Source organism: Trachemys scripta, chromosome 7 (genome assembly GCF_013100865.1).
Source record: "Trachemys scripta elegans isolate TJP31775 chromosome 7, CAS_Tse_1.0, whole genome shotgun sequence".
NCBI classification, from domain to species: domain Eukaryota; kingdom Metazoa; phylum Chordata; order Testudines; family Emydidae; genus Trachemys; species Trachemys scripta.
The window spans coordinates 65,856,571-65,874,632 of NC_048304.1; the positions used below are offsets into that span (position 1 = coordinate 65,856,571).

The 18,062-nt window shown below is 39.7% G+C and overlaps 1 protein-coding gene across 1 annotated transcript in view; it reads right to left on the bottom strand.

Annotated features, from left to right (window-relative positions):
• Positions 1–472: 472 nt before the first annotated feature.
• The window catches only part of DLG5 (discs large MAGUK scaffold protein 5), a 194,562-nt gene continuing 176,972 nt past the window's right edge, over positions 473–18,062 (bottom strand). The window contains exons 24-33 of the mRNA XM_034775542.1: positions 16,623–16,787; positions 16,097–16,280; positions 13,211–13,359; positions 12,637–12,807; positions 11,189–11,385; positions 10,572–10,715; positions 10,217–10,344; positions 9,197–9,306; positions 6,154–6,263; positions 473–2,132 (exon numbers count right to left, since the gene is read on the bottom strand). Coding sequence (XP_034631433.1) covers positions 2,029–2,132; positions 6,154–6,263; positions 9,197–9,306; positions 10,217–10,344; positions 10,572–10,715; positions 11,189–11,385; positions 12,637–12,807; positions 13,211–13,359; positions 16,097–16,280; positions 16,623–16,787 — 1,462 coding nt within the window. The 3' untranslated portion in view covers positions 473–2,028. The remainder of the gene's footprint in view (positions 2,133–6,153; positions 6,264–9,196; positions 9,307–10,216; positions 10,345–10,571; positions 10,716–11,188; positions 11,386–12,636; positions 12,808–13,210; positions 13,360–16,096; positions 16,281–16,622; positions 16,788–18,062) is intronic.

Below are 18,062 nucleotides of genomic sequence, written 5' to 3' on the forward strand. Positions count from 1 at the left end.
GTGCAGGCCTGGGAAATGGATCACCAGTTTGGTAGACATGTGATGGCCTACTGCAGAACATGAAAACTTGGTTAGATTAATTGATATTAATGTTTTACTTATAAAAAATATAGGTAAGGGACAGTTTTTCATCAGTTATCTCAATTGGCAGGTGCTTCAGAAAGGAATATATCCTTGAAACATCTATTGACAAGTCTGAATTCTGCCAACACCCTGAAAACCCAGGGAATTGGAGGTAAGCGTACAAATTATGCCTGCAGAATCTATTTTGTGGAGAAAACCTGTGTGTACAGAGCACACATGTCAATTTCAGTCTACAGAATGAAGATTTTATATGTGCAAATGTTATGAGTACAAGAACTAAAATTGGCTCCATATGTCTCAAGTAAAAAGTGAGAATGTACAATATATAAATAGTTCTTATGCACAAGTCAAGTTCTAGAAATTGACTGTCATTTAACACAGTAATCAGTTTCTTTACTTTTTTTTATACAAAGTGACATTTTTATTTTTAGTACAGAAAATCCAAGTCAGAACTGTACCTGTCTGTTTCAATTGTACCATTAGAGTCCATCTCTGATCTCAACTTAAAAAAAATATAACTGCTGTCCCTCAACATGTAAAGTATTTTTACCAGTAATTCATCAATACATTTCCTATATTTATTTTTTTTAAAGTACTTTGAACTATAAAAACAGTATCTGGAAAACAGAAGTTAAAATTTAGGACCAAATTTTTCTTTGAAGAACTGTACAAGAAGAATCCCTTTTTTAATTAAAAAAATTGCAAATAAAAGCAAAACTACACAATGTTGGGTAAAACTACAAAATACTTCTTGCTACATAATGAAATGTTAGGAACAGTCACCGAGAAACAGTTCTACTTCAAAAGAACAACTGAAGTACAGTATCTACAAACATGACATACAGTTAAAAAGAGACAAAAACAAACTTTGTGTTAGGAACACAGACTCAGAAGTGCAAAAACAAAAAGGGAACTGATACAATGGAGTTTGGTACAATGGGTACATAAGTCTTGTAACCAAAACTAAACGATTGCTTATTTGTTGACAGTGACAACACTAACAATTATGGTACCTCCCCTAAAGGCTTTTAATCAAAGCCCTAAAACTGTGACTGTTCTTATATTAAATAAAAATCTATGTGAATGCTACACACTGAAGTACAATGCTTAAGAATTACCCTGCAAAATTGCACCAACATAAGCTTTCAATATTTACAGTCTCTAAAAGTGACAAACACAGCATGCTAGGCCTAGCTATTGACTCTCCCATCTCTACTTAATCCAGGCCCAACAACCAAAAAATATTTCTCAACACACATTAAGTTTAGATTGATCAGATATATTATGATGTTTAAATATTCGATCCATGCATAAAAACGAAAAACAGTATCTTTGACAGACAAGCGTTTGTATTTTATCAACAGTGGTCTGCCCTGTAGAGGAGTGCACTTCCTTCTGAGCTCACTCCCAAAATGTACCGTTCACAAAACCCATGTGATTACCCGGTAGTCATGTCAACAGTGTGCTCGGAAATGGTCAGAATTGCAAGGTAGAAGCACACTGCCCACAACCATTTCATTCATATGTAAAAACATCACTCCATTTTGGAGATATGCCTCATTTGGGGGAAAGGAAACAAACTTAAAAAAAAAAAGACATTCAAGTAAACATCAACAACCAAATACTTGGAAAAGGTTTTTGTAAACTTGTCATTCTAAAGGGTTTTTGTTTCGCAGCATCACTAAATTAATCTCTTATGAAAAAGTACACCTACGTTCTATCCCATTCTGTTTTGTATAAAAGCAAACCATAAAATACAAGTTCTTCTGATAAAGTGATCTCTCTCTTCCAGCACACCTTGTGGATGTTTTTTGTTCAGTGTATCAATCCCCTTCATAAATCAATCATTTATATCTCTATAGAGATAAAAATGGACAGTGTCCATTGGACAAAAAGAAAAGCCAACTGTTAGTTACATCCATAGAAGAGTTTCACGGCAAATATCTATAGCAGGCCAGCTGGAATCCACAGGACTTTATTTTGTTCTTGATCAACAGTTGTCATAATCTGAGTGCAAATGCTTGAAAGGGCTCCTCCCTGGACAATACCTACAAAAATAAAGAACACCTCAATCACACACATCAGGCACTGGAAAAAGCAATTCTTAGCCAGGTATTTTCCTACATAGTATTTATCAACAGACCGTGCATAAATTAACCACTTGGATAACTGGCAGATACATGAATGTGGGTAAAACAATAACAATGATAAACAGAGCAGAGAGGTTAAGTATTTAATATGCAGATGCTCCTGCTAACCCTTAAAATGACAAAGGAAGGCAGTCAGAGCCCTGGATATAATCAACTAAGACAACCATTTTGTTACTGAGTCCTTTGCTTGCTATTTTCAGAGGCAGGTAGCAGAATTTGTTCATTACCCCTAAAGCTGGCCAGAACCCCATTATATAATAATAAACCCACACTGTTGAGCAAGGGGTGTTCAAGGTTTAATATTTATATAGTAATAGAAACTATAGCTGTAGCAACTAGGTGCTGTTTACAAATATTTAAAATTAATTGTATAGGGCTGAGCTAAATAAAACCACCGTTGCTGCCACCACAAACTTACTGAGAGAACTATGTTGGGTTGTTTGTTTGGTTTTTGTTTTTTTTGGGGGAGAGGGGGAGAGGAGAAGCAAATTGAGAGAACTACGTTGGGTTGTTTGTTTGGAGTTTTTTTTTGGGGGGGGGGGGGGGGAAGAGGAGACGCAAATAGCCATAAATATACCGTGCATAGTGTTCGTAGACATGCCAAACTCAGCGAGGGCGGAATGCCAAGCAGAACATGTTCAAAAGGCAAGGGCCTTCTTGTTGAGAAATCCGTCCTGGAGAGCTCAGTCTCAAGAACTAACAGCCAGAGTTTTGCATCATGGTGCTACCCACTAAAATAAACTTTGCCCACGACTCTAAAGCCATGCAAAATAACTAGAGCAGGCAGTTAGGAACAGGAAATGGGATTTAACCATAATAATAATAATCCCAAAGCTTGGGCCTTCCCGGTATTGACATTATTCTTAATGTCCTGCCTGCTGGTCCTTGCTCTAGCAATTGTTCAGCTGCAACATCAGTAGTGTGTGTGGGGGGGAAATCAGTGTAGACAAGGGAGAGCAGGCCATGGGAGCTTTAAAACATTAAAGAGTGACTTACATGTCTTAATAGTTGTGCCTGAAAAAGCCTCTGTGACCACAGTTAACGCTAGTCTAGAGTAATAGGAAAAAATAGCAAGAGGCAGACATTTTTTCCTCTTCTCAGCTTAGAACTGAATACCACTTAAACAAAAATGTATTCTAATTGTCGCAGCACACTGTGCCATATCAACACCAGGAGAATTTGGAAGTAGAATGCACTGACTCAAAAAATGACAGGTCTGTACATGGCAAAAGGGCATTTAAAACGCAATACAGATCAAACCAAGTGTGCAGTCTCTGAACTAAAGATGGCCTGAATGGGCTATTAGCCAAAAAGAGTTGGTTACTGAAGCAGCCCCAGGGTTCAGACCTCTAGGTATTCACACCAGGGAGAAGAAGCTATTGTGTGCAAGATTACATATCGCTCTATGCTTAAACTAAACACTTTTCTCAGAACACTGCCATGTCAGTTAAGCACTGAATCTTAGCTTGGGAATTTTTAGTATGTCAAAAGTATAATTCAGTTTTAACACAGCTGTTTTGGTTCTGTCTCAGTAGCATCCAGGAGCATCAAATTGGGGCACCCAAACTGCTAGGCACCGTACAAGTCCATGCCTCAAAGAACTTACATTTTAAGGCCCCTCATCTTGCAATGAGTCTCTGGTCACACATGGTTTGTTACAGGATTGGGCCTCAGTTAAGAAAATATGCAACAAGTGGGTGCAACACCCACACACAAGGAGCAGAGGATAGCATGTGTTTAGTTATGTGCACATTTACAAGGTTCATGGTCACTTCTTTGAAAATGGAGTACTTCTCTTATGTAATAAGCTGGAAAACTGCCATTGTTAATTATTTGTGACTTTTCTCAACATGCAATAGTAATACCTTCTTATGGAGAGACAGACCCGTCCCTAAAGATACAGTATATTGTGTGTGTGTGTGTGTAAAGCCACTTCTGTAAAAAAAAAAAAAAAATCGCAGTAGAATTTCTTCTAAATTAAAAGAAACATTAAGGACTACAGCTCTACATAAAGGCTAGGAATTATTATTATTATAAGCACTTCATGCTTTTGTGTAATGTTGGGGCCATTCGCTTCTATGGTACTGAGATTTCAGCCTGACTGTTATGAGTTTATGCAGAATTTGGTGCACTGAAACGAGCTGAAGTATCCTTTAAGTACTGCAGCACTGTCTCGGGTAAAATATGTTAGAAAACATTCCTCATATGTTCAGGGGCTCATATTATGAGCTATGCCATTAAAACAGACCTCTGATATGATTATGTATAATGGTTCAATTCCAACAACGGTGTACCCGCCTTCTTAAACCCCACTGTAACATGTCATATCAATATGTATTATCCCAAAGCCATTAAATCCCATTATAGCTTTCTGACATTAGGGCGGTGGGGAGCAGTGGTGGGGGGCAGTTAGGGGCAGGGGATCTGGGGGCAGTCAGGGAGAAGAGGTGGTTGGATGGGATAAGGATCCGTGGGGGGCAGTCAGGAAGGAAGAGGGGGCGGCGGGGGGCAGTTAGGGGTGGAGGATCCAGAGGTGGTCAGGGGACAGAGAGCAGAAGGAGTGGATGGGGCAGGGGTCTGGTGGGGGGGAGGAGGGGGAAAGGTGTCAGGGGGCAAGAAGCAGGAGGGAGGGTCAGATAGGGTGCGGGAACTAGGCCAATACATCATACTATAGCAGGAATAAAAAAATCTATGCATGTTGTAATGTTATGGCAACAGTCACATCATTCCCATCAATAACACTTACACTTCATGTAGTTTCACCATAATGCTCCCAATACTGGGTCATTTGTGCCACTATGGGTCATTTTGAGAGGTCATTATAGTATATAGAAGATACTCTAAATACTAAAACCAAACTCCATGTTATAGACCAGAGGTGGGCAAACTACAGCCTGCGGGACTGTTTTGCCCGGCCCCTGAGCACCTGCCCAGGGAGGCTAGCCCCTGGCCCCTCCCCCGCAGCCTCAGCTTACTGCGTCGCGGGTGCAATGCTCTGGGCACCGGGGCTGCAAGTTCCTGGGGCAGCACAGCTGCAGAACCTGGCCTAACCTGGTGCTCTATGCTGCGCAGTGCGGCTGTAGCGCCGCCAGCCACCAGTGCTCCAGGCAGCGCAGTAAGGGGGCAGGGAGTGGGGTTGGATAGAGGGCAGGGGAGTTCGGGGGATGGTCAGGGGCCGGGGGTGTGGATAGGGGTGGGGGCGGTCAGAGGGCAGGGAACAGGGGGGTTGAATGGGGGCATGGGTTCCGGGGGTGGTCAGGGAGAAGGGATGGTTGGATGGGGCAGGGGTCCCGGGGTTGGGGTGGGGGGCCGTCAGGAAGGAGAGGAGGGGTTGGATAGGGCGGTGGGGGGCAGTCGGGGCGGGGGTTCTGGGGGCGGTCAGGGAGTGGGAGGGGTGGATGGGGCAGGGGTCCCGAGGGGCAATCAGGAAGAAGAGGGGGGGTTGGATGGGGCGGTGGGGGGCAATTAGGGGCGGGGGGGTCCAGAGGTGGTCAGGGAACAGAGAGCAGGAGGAGTCTCAGGGGGGAGGGGGAGGTCAGGGGGCGAGAAGCGGGGGGAAGGATCAGATAGGGGGCGGGGACTGAGCCATGCCTGGCTGTTTGGGGAGGCACAGCCTCCCCTAACCACCCCTCCATACAATTTCTGAAACCCGATGCGGCCCTCAGGCCAAAAAGTTTGTCCACCCCTGTTATAGACTAAGCACCTGTGACTTTAAAAAATATATATATATATATATATCCATCTATATCTATATCTATTCTCTCTTTAAAAAGAATCAGAGCACAAACATGACCAGAACCAAGGGAGAGAAAAAATACAAAAAACCTGCTACGTACTAAAGGCTCTTTTGAAACATAGTTTAAGTGGAACGACCTGCTACTGTATTCTTACTGAAATGGTGATGATGGTAAATACTAACCTGTGAAGTACTTGCTATATTCCTGTTCTATTTTTTGAGCTGTCTCAAATTGTTCTTTGGAATGTTTTTGTGTAACTTTGTCCCTCAGAAAGATTGGGTCTTTCTGCTCTCTGTAAGAAAAGAAAACATTTGCTTAACAGTTATTCTTTCAACAGACTCTACCATAACTGTATGTAATTCATCTAATGTCCAAGCCTCAGATTAATTTTCAAGCATACAGAGAGCGCCATCTGGAGATTCAGTGTAATATTACCAGTAATATAAGGTTAAGTGATAGCCAAGGCATATGAATTGCTGTAATAGGAAACACAGCATAACATTAGCAAAAATTCAGTCAGTGAAAGCAAAGAAAAAAACCTCCAACTTTTCCAGTTTTAAGGGATATTTTCAGACGTCTCAGATCATCCTACACTTTGAAAAAACACTTTAATCAAAGCAACATTAAAGAAACTGCTCTATCAAAGGACTTAAAATGTAAATTCATTTATTAAACTTTGCAAACAAACGGAGAATCTCATGATACAAATTGGGAGGGAGGGGTAACAGAGGGGGGAAAACTAGGGACAAGCTGTAAAGTCCTCCTCCAGATCAACATTTTTCCAGCATCAGGAGCATTTAGATCCATGGATTTGTTCAAGCCCATCTCTAGAAAATGCTCTCGTAAGTATGAAACAAAGATCCGACGTTTTCGCTATCACACTTTGGATACTGTAGCAACTGGGCTAGGTAGGTACAGAGCCCTAACAAACAGAGGCTCTCCTAGGTATTAGTGAGTAAAGGCGAGTTTCTGTTTGAAATGGTAAAAAGCAGATAGAAGTGGGAGATAGCTTGCCTTTGCAATGCTGAGCTAATACAGCAAGCTAGGCCAGTGTTGGTGTTATTGTAGACAGTGTCCTAGTTATTAGGGTGGTTTTCAAAAGCATCTAATTGATCTAGGAGCACAGATCCCTCTGAAAATTAATGAGACCTGTGTTAAATCACTTACGTGCTTTTGAAAATCCTATTAAACTTTTGATGCCCAGGACAGGTACTCCCAATGGAAATGTGCTAATACACCTAATTTTGATGAGCACTGAGAAATCATGACTTCCTGTGTCAACAGTTCAATCTTTCACAATATTATTATATTTAATTTGGTTTTCTAAAACAGTAGCTGTAAGAGCTATTGGCCAACTTTTCAAGAGAGTGTTCAACAGCAGCAGTTTCTTTATATTTTGAAAATCTGGCCAATAGCTAGTACAGCTTTACAGAGTTTTACTACATCTGATTCATTTTCTGGTTATATTTAAAAGAGGTGGTGGCTTTTTATTTAAATAGATGCGCTTCAAAATTCATGTTTGGGCCTTCATTAGCATCTAAGCACTGTTTACTTGAAGACAAATAACTTAATATTAGGGCTGTCAAGCAATTAAAAAAATTAATCGTGATTAATCATGCAATTAAAAATTAATTGTGTTTAATCACAATTAATCACGTTGTTAAACAATAATAGAAAACTATTTAAATTTTTGAATATTTTCTACATTTTCAAATATTTTGGTTTCAATTACTACACAGAATATGAAGTGTACAGTGCTCACTTTATATTTATTTTTGATTACAAATATTTGCATTGTAAAAAACCAAAGAAATAGTATTTTTCACTTCACCTAATACAAGTACTGTAATGCAATCTCTTTATCATGAAAGTTGAACTTAGAAATGTAGAATTATGTACCAAAAATAATTGCATTCAACAATTAAACAATGTAAAACTTTAGAGCCTAGAAAGTCCACTCAGTCCTACTTCTTGTACAGCCAATTGCTCAGACAAACAAGTTTGATTACATTTGCAGGAGATAATGCTGCTTGCTTCTTGTTTACAATGTCACCTGAAAGTGACAACAGGCACTGTTATAGCCGGTGTTGCAAGATATTTATGTGTCAAATACGCTAAAGATTCATATGTCCCTTCATGCTTCAACCACCATTCCAGAGGACACATGTCCATGCTGATGACAGGTTCTGCTAGATAACGATCCAAAGCAGTGAGGACCGATGCATGTTCATTTTCATCACCTGTCAAATCTGCAGTGAAAGTGTTCTTAAAATGAACATGTGCTGAGTCATCATCTGAGACTTCTATAACATGAAATATATGGCAGAATGCAGGCAAAACACCAGAAAACATACCATTCTCCCCCAAGGAGTTCAGTCATAAATTTAATTAATGCATTTTTTTTTTAATGAGAATCATCAGCATGTCCTCTGGAATGGTGGCTGAAGCATGAAGGGGCACACAAACACTTAGCATATCTGCCATGTAAATTCCTTGCAATGCCAGCTACAAAAGTGCCATGCGAAAGCCTGTTCTCACTTTCAGGTGACATTATAATCAAGAAGCGGGCAGCTTATCTCCTGTAAATGTAAACAAACTTATTTCTCTGAGCGACTGGCAGAACAAGAAGTAGGACTGAGTAGACTTGTAGGCTCTCAAGTTTTACAGTGCTTTGTTTTTTAATGCAATTATGTAACAAAAAAAAATCTACATTTGTAAGTTGCACTTTTGCGATAAAGAGATTGCACTACAGTACTTGTATGTGGTGAACTGAAAAATACTATTTATTTTACAGTACAAATATTTGTAATAAAAATAATAATATAAAGTGAGCATGGTACACTTCGTATTCTGTGTTTAACTAAAATCAATATATTTCAAAGTGTAGAAAAGCCATCCAAAAATATTTAATAAATGGAAATTAGTATTCTATTGTTTAACAGTGCGATTAATCACAATTAATTTTTGGAGTTAATCACATGAGTTAACTGTGATTCATCAACAGCACTACTTAATATGCTTTATATCAAAACATGGTAAGTTACCGAAGTCCCTTCATTTTATCCCTCTGTTGCATGGTGATAAGTCTACCTACCTCACAAGAGAGTTGCAAGACTTAATTGATTCACATTTATAAAGGTTTTCTGAGATACTACAATGAAACGGACTATACAAACTATTATTGTATAACAAAACAAGTGGCCGTAAGCTATATTCCTCACTTACTTGATTTGCTTGGCGTTTTTGTATCGAATGAAGATGACAATAGGGTAGATATGAACACTGTGGAGCCGTTCAATGGCATGAGGAGCAATGTCCAATAGACAATGACAATCCTAAAAACAAATATTTGGATAGAAAGCATAAGCAAACTTACAAGGATCCTATTAATCCCCCAGTGAAACCCCAGTAACTCAATGAAATTTCTGCTTTACATTTATATGACAGGCCATTAAGCATATTTTCAACTCCTTTTACACATAAAATATGTTGTGGCAGTAACTACAAAGTGCATTGTATGTAAAGGATTTATCAATCCTTAAGCTGACAAAAATACATAAAACAATAAACCCCATTTAGAGTACCAAAAAAATCTATTAATAGAACAGGCATTTATTTGAGGATATTTGAGAATAAATTAATCTCAAACCTACTGCGATAAAGGATTTAGGTATTCATTCATTTTTGTCTTTAAGAACAAATAAATAGTCTTTCATATCTCCTAACTAGACCAAATATGCAGCTCTACTCCTTAAGCAGTAAGAGTATATATCTGGTTTGACAGAACACATTTTAATTCTGTTAAAGTCGTTTAGCGGTTTCTTTCTTGCAGTGTTTATCCACTGGCAAATTTTATGCAATCTGAGCAGTGTCAAAAAACAAAGTATTTACAAATATTTTTAAAAATAAAAAGTTAATTCAAACTATGCAATGCACAGAATTTCTTTTTTTAACTAATATTAAGATGACTTAAAGAATCACTAACACAACCAGTTTCTCTATACCTAGGATTATAAAAGAGTCTTTAAATAGCGACACGATGAAACAAGGTAACTGCACTTATATTAAATTACCATTTTTTTCTCAAGAAGAAAATGCCCTGGGAACAATTCTTTGGTAATCTTTTGAAACAGAACAATATCAGCACTAGTACAATTTTTTTCAGGAAATACAGTATATAATAAACATCTGTAAATTTTACAGTGAACTGGAGAGCAAGAGAAGATACCATAAAGAGACAATCACCTTCTCTGTTATCTCCTTTATTGAAGCTACTGTTGTCACATCAAAATGTCCACTCCTTCGTTTGTAATCTATAAACAAACAGTCTTTCACTCCACGTTCGATGGCTTGTTGGGAAGCTTTCATCACTTCTGTTTCAGAGAACAAAAATTGATACTTCGTTCATTTATATTTCTTAACTACAGAACAAGATTTACAGGATAGAATTTCACAGTCTTGCTTTTTCCTCCCCCTCCTAGAATCTTTGTGCTACCCTTTAATCCAGTTGTTACGCCAGATGATTGTGTTATTTCTACAAGTACAAATAAACGTTACATGGCAAAACACACAAAATTGCTCTCATTACTTGTACACTTACCAAGGGGACATCTGCAAAATTTTCCAGGAGATTCTTTGACTAGCATGTCCTTCACAGCATCAGGTAATGGTCCTAGAATGAGTACGGGCCTGGGAGAGGTACAATCCACCTTCTGTACACGCTGATAAGCCAGACTCACAGAATCTAAAAAGAGTAACAAAAAAGTCACTTATGCACAATTAAAATTTTTTTTGCAGTATTGTTCAGATAAATAAAGGACACACAACTATTTACAAAAGGTTTGAACATAAATCTTTGGCAATGGACAAAGGGCCTGTAGTCCTGTTATGAGAAGATGGAATTAAAGGATTTAAACTATGCTGGTGGCATAAATGTCAAAAGGCTTTTTTTTTGCCAACCCTGCTCAAAAGGTTAAATTTTAATATTCATACATCAGGGGATGGACTTTTTCCTTTTTAAATTAAGAAACTACAAGCACTAATTTGAGATGATGATCTGGCTTGTTATTTAATGCCTATGTTGGTGCCTGAGGACAATGAGTGTCATAGGACACAGATAATTCTCCAGTGTTTATATGCAGATCAATCAGAAAACCACACTTCTCTCAGGTGTTTTTTCATAGCCTTAAGAAAACTAAATATAACAAAGGCACTTGCCATCCAAGAAAGGAATGGAGTCTGTACTGATTGTATCAAGAGCCAGTAAATCTTTTCCATCTTTGGAACCACTACGCTTGTGTTTATGTTTTCTTCTAAAGAATGATCTTCGAGCTGCTGCTGACAAAGTCTTAGTGGAGCTGTTTTCATCTTTAGCCTCAGACATACTGTGTCTCCTATAGAACTCCTGGTCCATCCTACAGTGAAATGGATTGAATAATTGTATTCAGGTTAGCACAAACACATAGGGATTTTAAGAGCCATTCTTCACAAAAGAAAAGAAAAATGTATCATCACTAAGGAAAACTTGTCTAGGGCAATTGCCAAATGATCTCAAGCAGCATCAACAGAATATCCATAACCTGAAACTACTATTGATCAACACTGGAAGAATATATCCCATATATTATATATCTTGAGTCTGATTTTCTGGGCCTTTCTTTAGGGACACTAGAATGTGGGTAAATATAATAGTGCTAGAAAGAGCTTGACAAATTCTGGCTGAGAAATTTGGGGGAGATTTTTAAAGGTAATTAGGCCCCTAATTCCCAGTGAAAGTCAATCTCCCCCTACATAGACAGAATGGAAGGTATCACATTTTTGGTTATAAGATGAGGCACATTGTATTGCCATTATTGTTTCTGCAAACTAAGTGACTAGTTTTGTTTAACATTCCAACACAAAATTACTATCATGCAGTTGTATTTAAAATGGAAGCAAACTTACTGTACACACAGTAGATCTCTTTCTGTCTGCAAAATGGGGTCAATTCCTTCTTAATTATCTCACAGGAACAGTGTGAGGATAATTATGTCTATACTGTGCTTTCAAATGTAACAGCTATCCTATGCATTAGCATAGCTTCTATTGTCAAAATTGGTTACAAGTTCTTATGATGAAAGGAGAGAAAGGAAGGGCAGAAATAGCAGTGATCTTAAAAGGTGAGATTTGCCTGCTGAGTGATACTGAATGTGACTGCACTAAGCAGCTAAAAATTTAATGGCTGAATAAGGATCATATTCTGCCCTTGATCTTGGTGAATATTTCCCTTTGGTAATAGTGGATTGTTTTGGGTACACAGTCCTAACTTTACACAGATCATAATTCAAAAGCGAGTGGCTCTGTCTAAAAATGAGTTTGACACCCCCAGTTTAGATGATATTTCTGTGTAAAGTCAGTTAGGTTACTGCCTGAATCTTCTTTCACAGCACAGTACTGTGTGTCCTTTCCACTTTTAGGAGGTTACTATTATCAGCACTAAAAATGACTTGACATAACATCTTATTTAATTAGATGTTATTAAAACATGCCACCCCTAAAATAACACTTCTAGGAAACTAATACCTCACAGGAATCACACAGCTTTGAAGACTCAAACCCGGTTCTTTTTTGTTTATAGCTCATCACTCAGGAACTTTAAGAAGCACTTTATCACTGAGGTCACTTACATATATTTGCTGGGAATCTGTCCTCTCTCTAGCTTTTGAGCATTCTCATCCAGCTGCCAAGCCATCCAGCAACCAAAGTTCCCCTGTGGTAGAGTATCATCAACATACAAAATGTCATCCTTCTTAAAGTTTAAATCCTGCTCCACCTCTGCCAGCCGATCATAAAGTGCTCTGCAAAGAGAGACATAAATAGAATCTATAAATGAAGCTCCACCATCTCAAGTGAAGCAAGTCGTATAGATAGTGAGGAAAATAAATGACTCTCTGCTGGAGTTGGTCTCTAACATTCTACATGCCCATGTACCCACAGTGAAGTAGGCAGCTACACTTGGGATATAGGTTGCACACTTTCAGCAATTGCAAAGAATCAAGGGCTAGCCGAGATAGGGCATCGTGCTTTGAATTTCCAACATAAGCCGAAATTTGCTGCCTCTCTGACCCCTTGCATACAATGGTCAGCATACTATTCTAGCAGCTTTGTATGGTCCTTTACTTTTAAATTATTTGCAGTTACATGTGATTCTTGCTGGCAAAATAGTTAAGACACTAAGCTATTTAATGGACATGTTAATACCTGATATAGAATCCATCTCCAGGTAACTCTTTAATCTTGTTGAATTCTTCTATTCTGTACTGAGTCTTTACTCTTATATTTTCTCCTGGCTTCAGCATTTCAAGGTAGGCTTCCTCAGCTGTTTTATTTCGCATATCAACAGATCCATACTGTAAAATACAGAAAAACCCAAAACTCATGAGGTCTCAGAGCTGATGTTGTATCTTAATAGATTGTAAGATTAGAGTGGAGCCTGAGGAAGCATGTGAAGTGGGAGTTTGGTTCTCCCAATGGCCTGTACGTGTGTAAAAGGAAAACTCACCATAGCACGATACAAACTAGCGTAGGCACCAGTTAAAATATCCAGTACTGAGACAGAGAGTAGAATTTTTAAAAAATCCCTGAAGAAAACGCAGTGGATATACACAAAAAGGGAAAAAGCCACCATATTCCCTTAGCTGTTCCAGACACAAAAGCAGAAAATCACAAGATTCCAAGGAGATCTTATTTAGGATTCCTAGAAAGACCAGGTGGGTGAGGTAGGCCTGATCTACACTACAGTGTTATGTATGGAAACGTCGTCGCTTAAATTTGGCTCCCGCCGTCAACGCATCTTTACGCTGATTGTACCACCACCTCCCCGAGCAGCAGAGAGTCATGGTCGATGTACTTTGGTCAACGCAGTGTCAGTGTAGACAGTATGTTGCTTATGTCAACTGTTATGGCTTTCAGGAGCCATCCCACAATGCGCTGGCTGTATGCGTACATGCATAATCTTGTAGACATGGCTGTAATCTCTTTTACTGCACCAACTTCAGCTGGTGAGAGACAGAAGCTTTCAAGCGAGACACAGAGCTCTTCTTCAGGTCTGGGAAAGGTACTCCCAGAATCACAGCAAAATGCAGGGTGGAACAGATTGTTAGCATAAGTAGTGAGCACATATTATAAAATACTATTCAAGATTGAGTGGCGTTAACACCTCTGCAGTCAGAGGACAAAAAGAGGAGGTTAGTGGGGTACAGATTGTTTTAATAAACCATAAATCCAGTGTTTCTGTTCAGTCCATGATTTTTATTTTAGGATTCCTAGGCAGATCAAGGTGTAAAACTTAAAAACAAACCCTGCACACCTCCTACATGTGGACGAGTATCCAGGATTAAGCGGGTACAATGGGAACATCTCCCAAAGTACTCACATGGATTCCATCACAGTAGTATCTGAGCAGCTCACAAACAATGTATTTATCCTCCCAACACCCCTGTCTGGTAGGGAAATATACCCATTTCACAGATGGAAAAAACAAGGCACAGAAAGATTAACGGGTTGCCCAAGGTCACAAGGGCACGACCAACCTTCTCTGTTACACGGATCATCCCTTCTTCTTGCTTCCCTCACACTCTTCCCCCCTGCCGCCCAAAACGGGGAGAGGGCCTGCAGTTCATAACGGCTGTTGTATCCCATCTACAGAGTCTGGGCTCAAGATTTCCCATCTAGAGCCTACTACCCTCTAGAACAGTAATTCTCAACTCCTAGTACATGTACACCAACACTGGTACTTCAGGCTTATGTGTGGTTTGTACTCTAAACTCCCTGTCTTTAGCAAAGATAAGCCTCCGTGTACTGCCAGTGATTGCCAAATATTTAATTGTGAGAGTTATAACCAAGGCCCTGCGCTCTCAGTGGTATATTAGGCCCAAGCTATGGGGAGGGACCCCAAAATCATGGGGTACTCCTTCCCCTCAACATTCTGTTCCAATCAGCACAGAGTTCTTTGGGCAATTTAGGGTTTTCATACTAATCCAATTTTTTGTATGCTGCTGCAGTTGTTACTCTTGCAGTGTGCTGCAGATTTTTGTACTGACAAGGAGTAAGTGCAGTGTAGGTCACGGGACAGTTTTTGTTCTGGGAAATGGATGATTCTCCTCTGAGAGCAGTCTGAGGTCTTCTCTGTACTGAGAGTTTGTCCTAATTACAGCCATCTGTGTGGCTGTACCACTGCAAACACCCACTGCAGACAGATGAAACTGTGCTAACTGTGGTTCAAAGCCGTTTACCATGTCTACACTAGGTAAATGGTGGCTGAAAAAGAGGTTAATTTCTGATAATGGTCATTTCACATTTCCCAACAACTAATTGCCCCACAACACCCTGACCCAGTTGCCACTCCAACCAACAATGGAAAATAAGCACATTTCTGCTAAAATCATCACCTGTGAAATAGTTCCTGTTGGCATTTTATAGAATCATAGAATTATCAGGGTTGGAAGGGACCTCAGGAGGTCATCTAGTCCAACCCCCTCCTCAAAGCAGGACCAATCCCCAGACAGATTTTCACCCCAGTTCCCTAAATGGCACCCTCAAGGATTGAACTCACAATCCTGGGTTTAGCAGGCCAATGCTCAAACCACTGAGCTATCCCTCCCCTCCATTTAAATGCTTATGAGACTGAAGTCTTAACACACCATTGAAATGATGGGGACAATTCACAGATCTCACAGCTATTGTTTCAGACAGACTCAGAGTTCTCATACCATCACTTAGACATTGTTAACGTTTGAGAGGGCTGTCCATTTGCACTAGGTTTTCCAGGGTAACTAACACTGGTGGAAATGAACTGGTCTTAGTGGGGGGAACTTTTGCTGAGTGCCCTTAGCGGAAGCAAGGCCTAACATGAAGTGCAGAAAAGAATGCTTTAAGACAGAAACCTAAAAGAGAACAATGTAGTTCCTATGGGCAACTGCATGTAGCTATCACACCTGCCAAGGCAGTGCTCTGCTGTAAGGAATCTAGTAGCAACAACCAATTTGTTGGACTGCCATCAGACATGCTCTCAAGTACATGCTTTTTTAAAAATTTGAAACGTTAGAGGGGAATATGTCTTCTATATTTTGTATCTTCACAGTTTACCTCAAGTATCATGTCTCCCGTTACTAGTCCATCAGGTCCTTTTGCTGGGCTGTCATCTTCTACATCAGACACAAATATTCCATGCAGGTTTCCACCACATATCTGGATTCCAAGCTCCACTTGGGATTTTTTAATGACAACATTTCTTGGTTCAGGGGTCCTCTTGTTTGTGTCCACAGGGACCCTTTTGATAGCAATTTGAAAACAGTGTATTAGCTGCTCTCATTTACAGTTCAAGTGCAACTAGTCATCTGAACAAAAGCAGTCTATTTGCCTCCTTATTACATCTCTACAGCATAACTTCAACTTCATGCTTCCTATATTGTTCTCAATTAAGCTAATCTTGTTACTACATTTGTATTTGAAGTGCTTCTCAAATAGGTCTGCAAGAAACAAGAAAATTGTTTTATCTCAAGGCTCCTGTCTATTGAAAAATGTCAGTGCACTCCAGGAAGCACGTTTCATTTTATGTCTTGTCCTCCCCTCACTTTCAGAAAGCAGAAAATGACATGGTCAGACTATTTACCTCATGGAATTCCGGGGACTAGTTGTAGGTGTGGTTTGTTTGGATGGAGGTGTCATTGTTCCTTCATCCTGTTCACTCACAGTATCTATTATGGAATGATTGTCAGGGGTTGCAGCTCCACTGCCTTGAGGAGTGGAATGATTGCTCACTGGTTCTAAGCGAGAACTAAACAGAGAGCAAGAGAGGGTGTAAAACACATTGATAAATGTTAACAGTTCAACAAATACCAAAACTAACTTCAGACATCAAGGAACATTAATCATTCAGATACTGGTTTCCCTGGAAACTCAATCAGGGCTATAATCAAGTTGAAATCAACTGAGAAATCTCAAAATAGTGCAATCAGTATAAGCCTTCTAAATTTCTTTCTAGGCAAACTTGCATTAGCGTTATAGCTAATGTCTTTGGGTTCTGTTCTGAAAGACTTCTCTGTGCAGACCTCCCAGTTAGGTCCTTGGTTTCTACAGGGAACTATACTCCTCACTAGTATATTTTTGCTTTTTATTGCTATTTCTGAATAAATAATCAGAATTAAATTATTTGGAAATGCCCTGGGAATGTCTTTTCATGTCTATACTGGGAATATCATTTAAGAAATCCCAATAGCCTCATGGAAATGCAAGCATTGTCATAATGAACATTATGAAAGTGAAAGAGACAGTTGAGTTTTAAGTGTGATCATGTCTCAAAAGACTATCAGTAGTTTAACTGAAGTGGGATTGGTTTTCAAATACTTTTTGGGGAATCCTCTGACATGTATACGCTTAAAAGTTTTTATAAAAATACTAAGAGCTGCTTAAGATCCCAAATCAGACAGGGCTGCACCTTCACCAGGCCTCCTTAAAGGCTGCTGCAGTGTCTTGAAATGTATTATCTGCATATACAAAAGCGATTTGCAGTTTTGGTAACTGTAAATGGACATGTAGAACTCAACATGCGACATGAGGGTACTTATGGAAGCTCTAAAGGGCACATTTAAAAATTACAAACAAAATACTATTTGCAAATCAGTTTCTGCTTTCCTTACCTGCCAAGAACAGAAAATCAGGACACCATGGGTATGTCTACACAGCTGCTGGGAGTGAGTCTCACAGTCGGGGTCACTATTGCTATTTTGTGGGGCTCATGCTAGGGTACTAAAAATAGGAATGCAGATGTTCCAGATCGGGCTGAATCTTGGGCTCTGATGCCTATGGAAGGTGTGTGTGGGGGAGGGGTGGGAGTGGGGCTTGAGAGCCTGACCCCAAATGTCATAGCAACATCTACACAGCTATTTTTAGCATGCTAGCCCGAGCCCTGCTAGCCTGAGTCTGCTGACTGAGGCTGCAAGAGTCACTCCCAGCAGCTGTGTATAGTTACCTACCTAGCATTTATACTGAGGGCTTGTCTACATTTACCGGGGGATTGACGCGCGGCAAGCGAGGCATCGGTGGTCAGTCG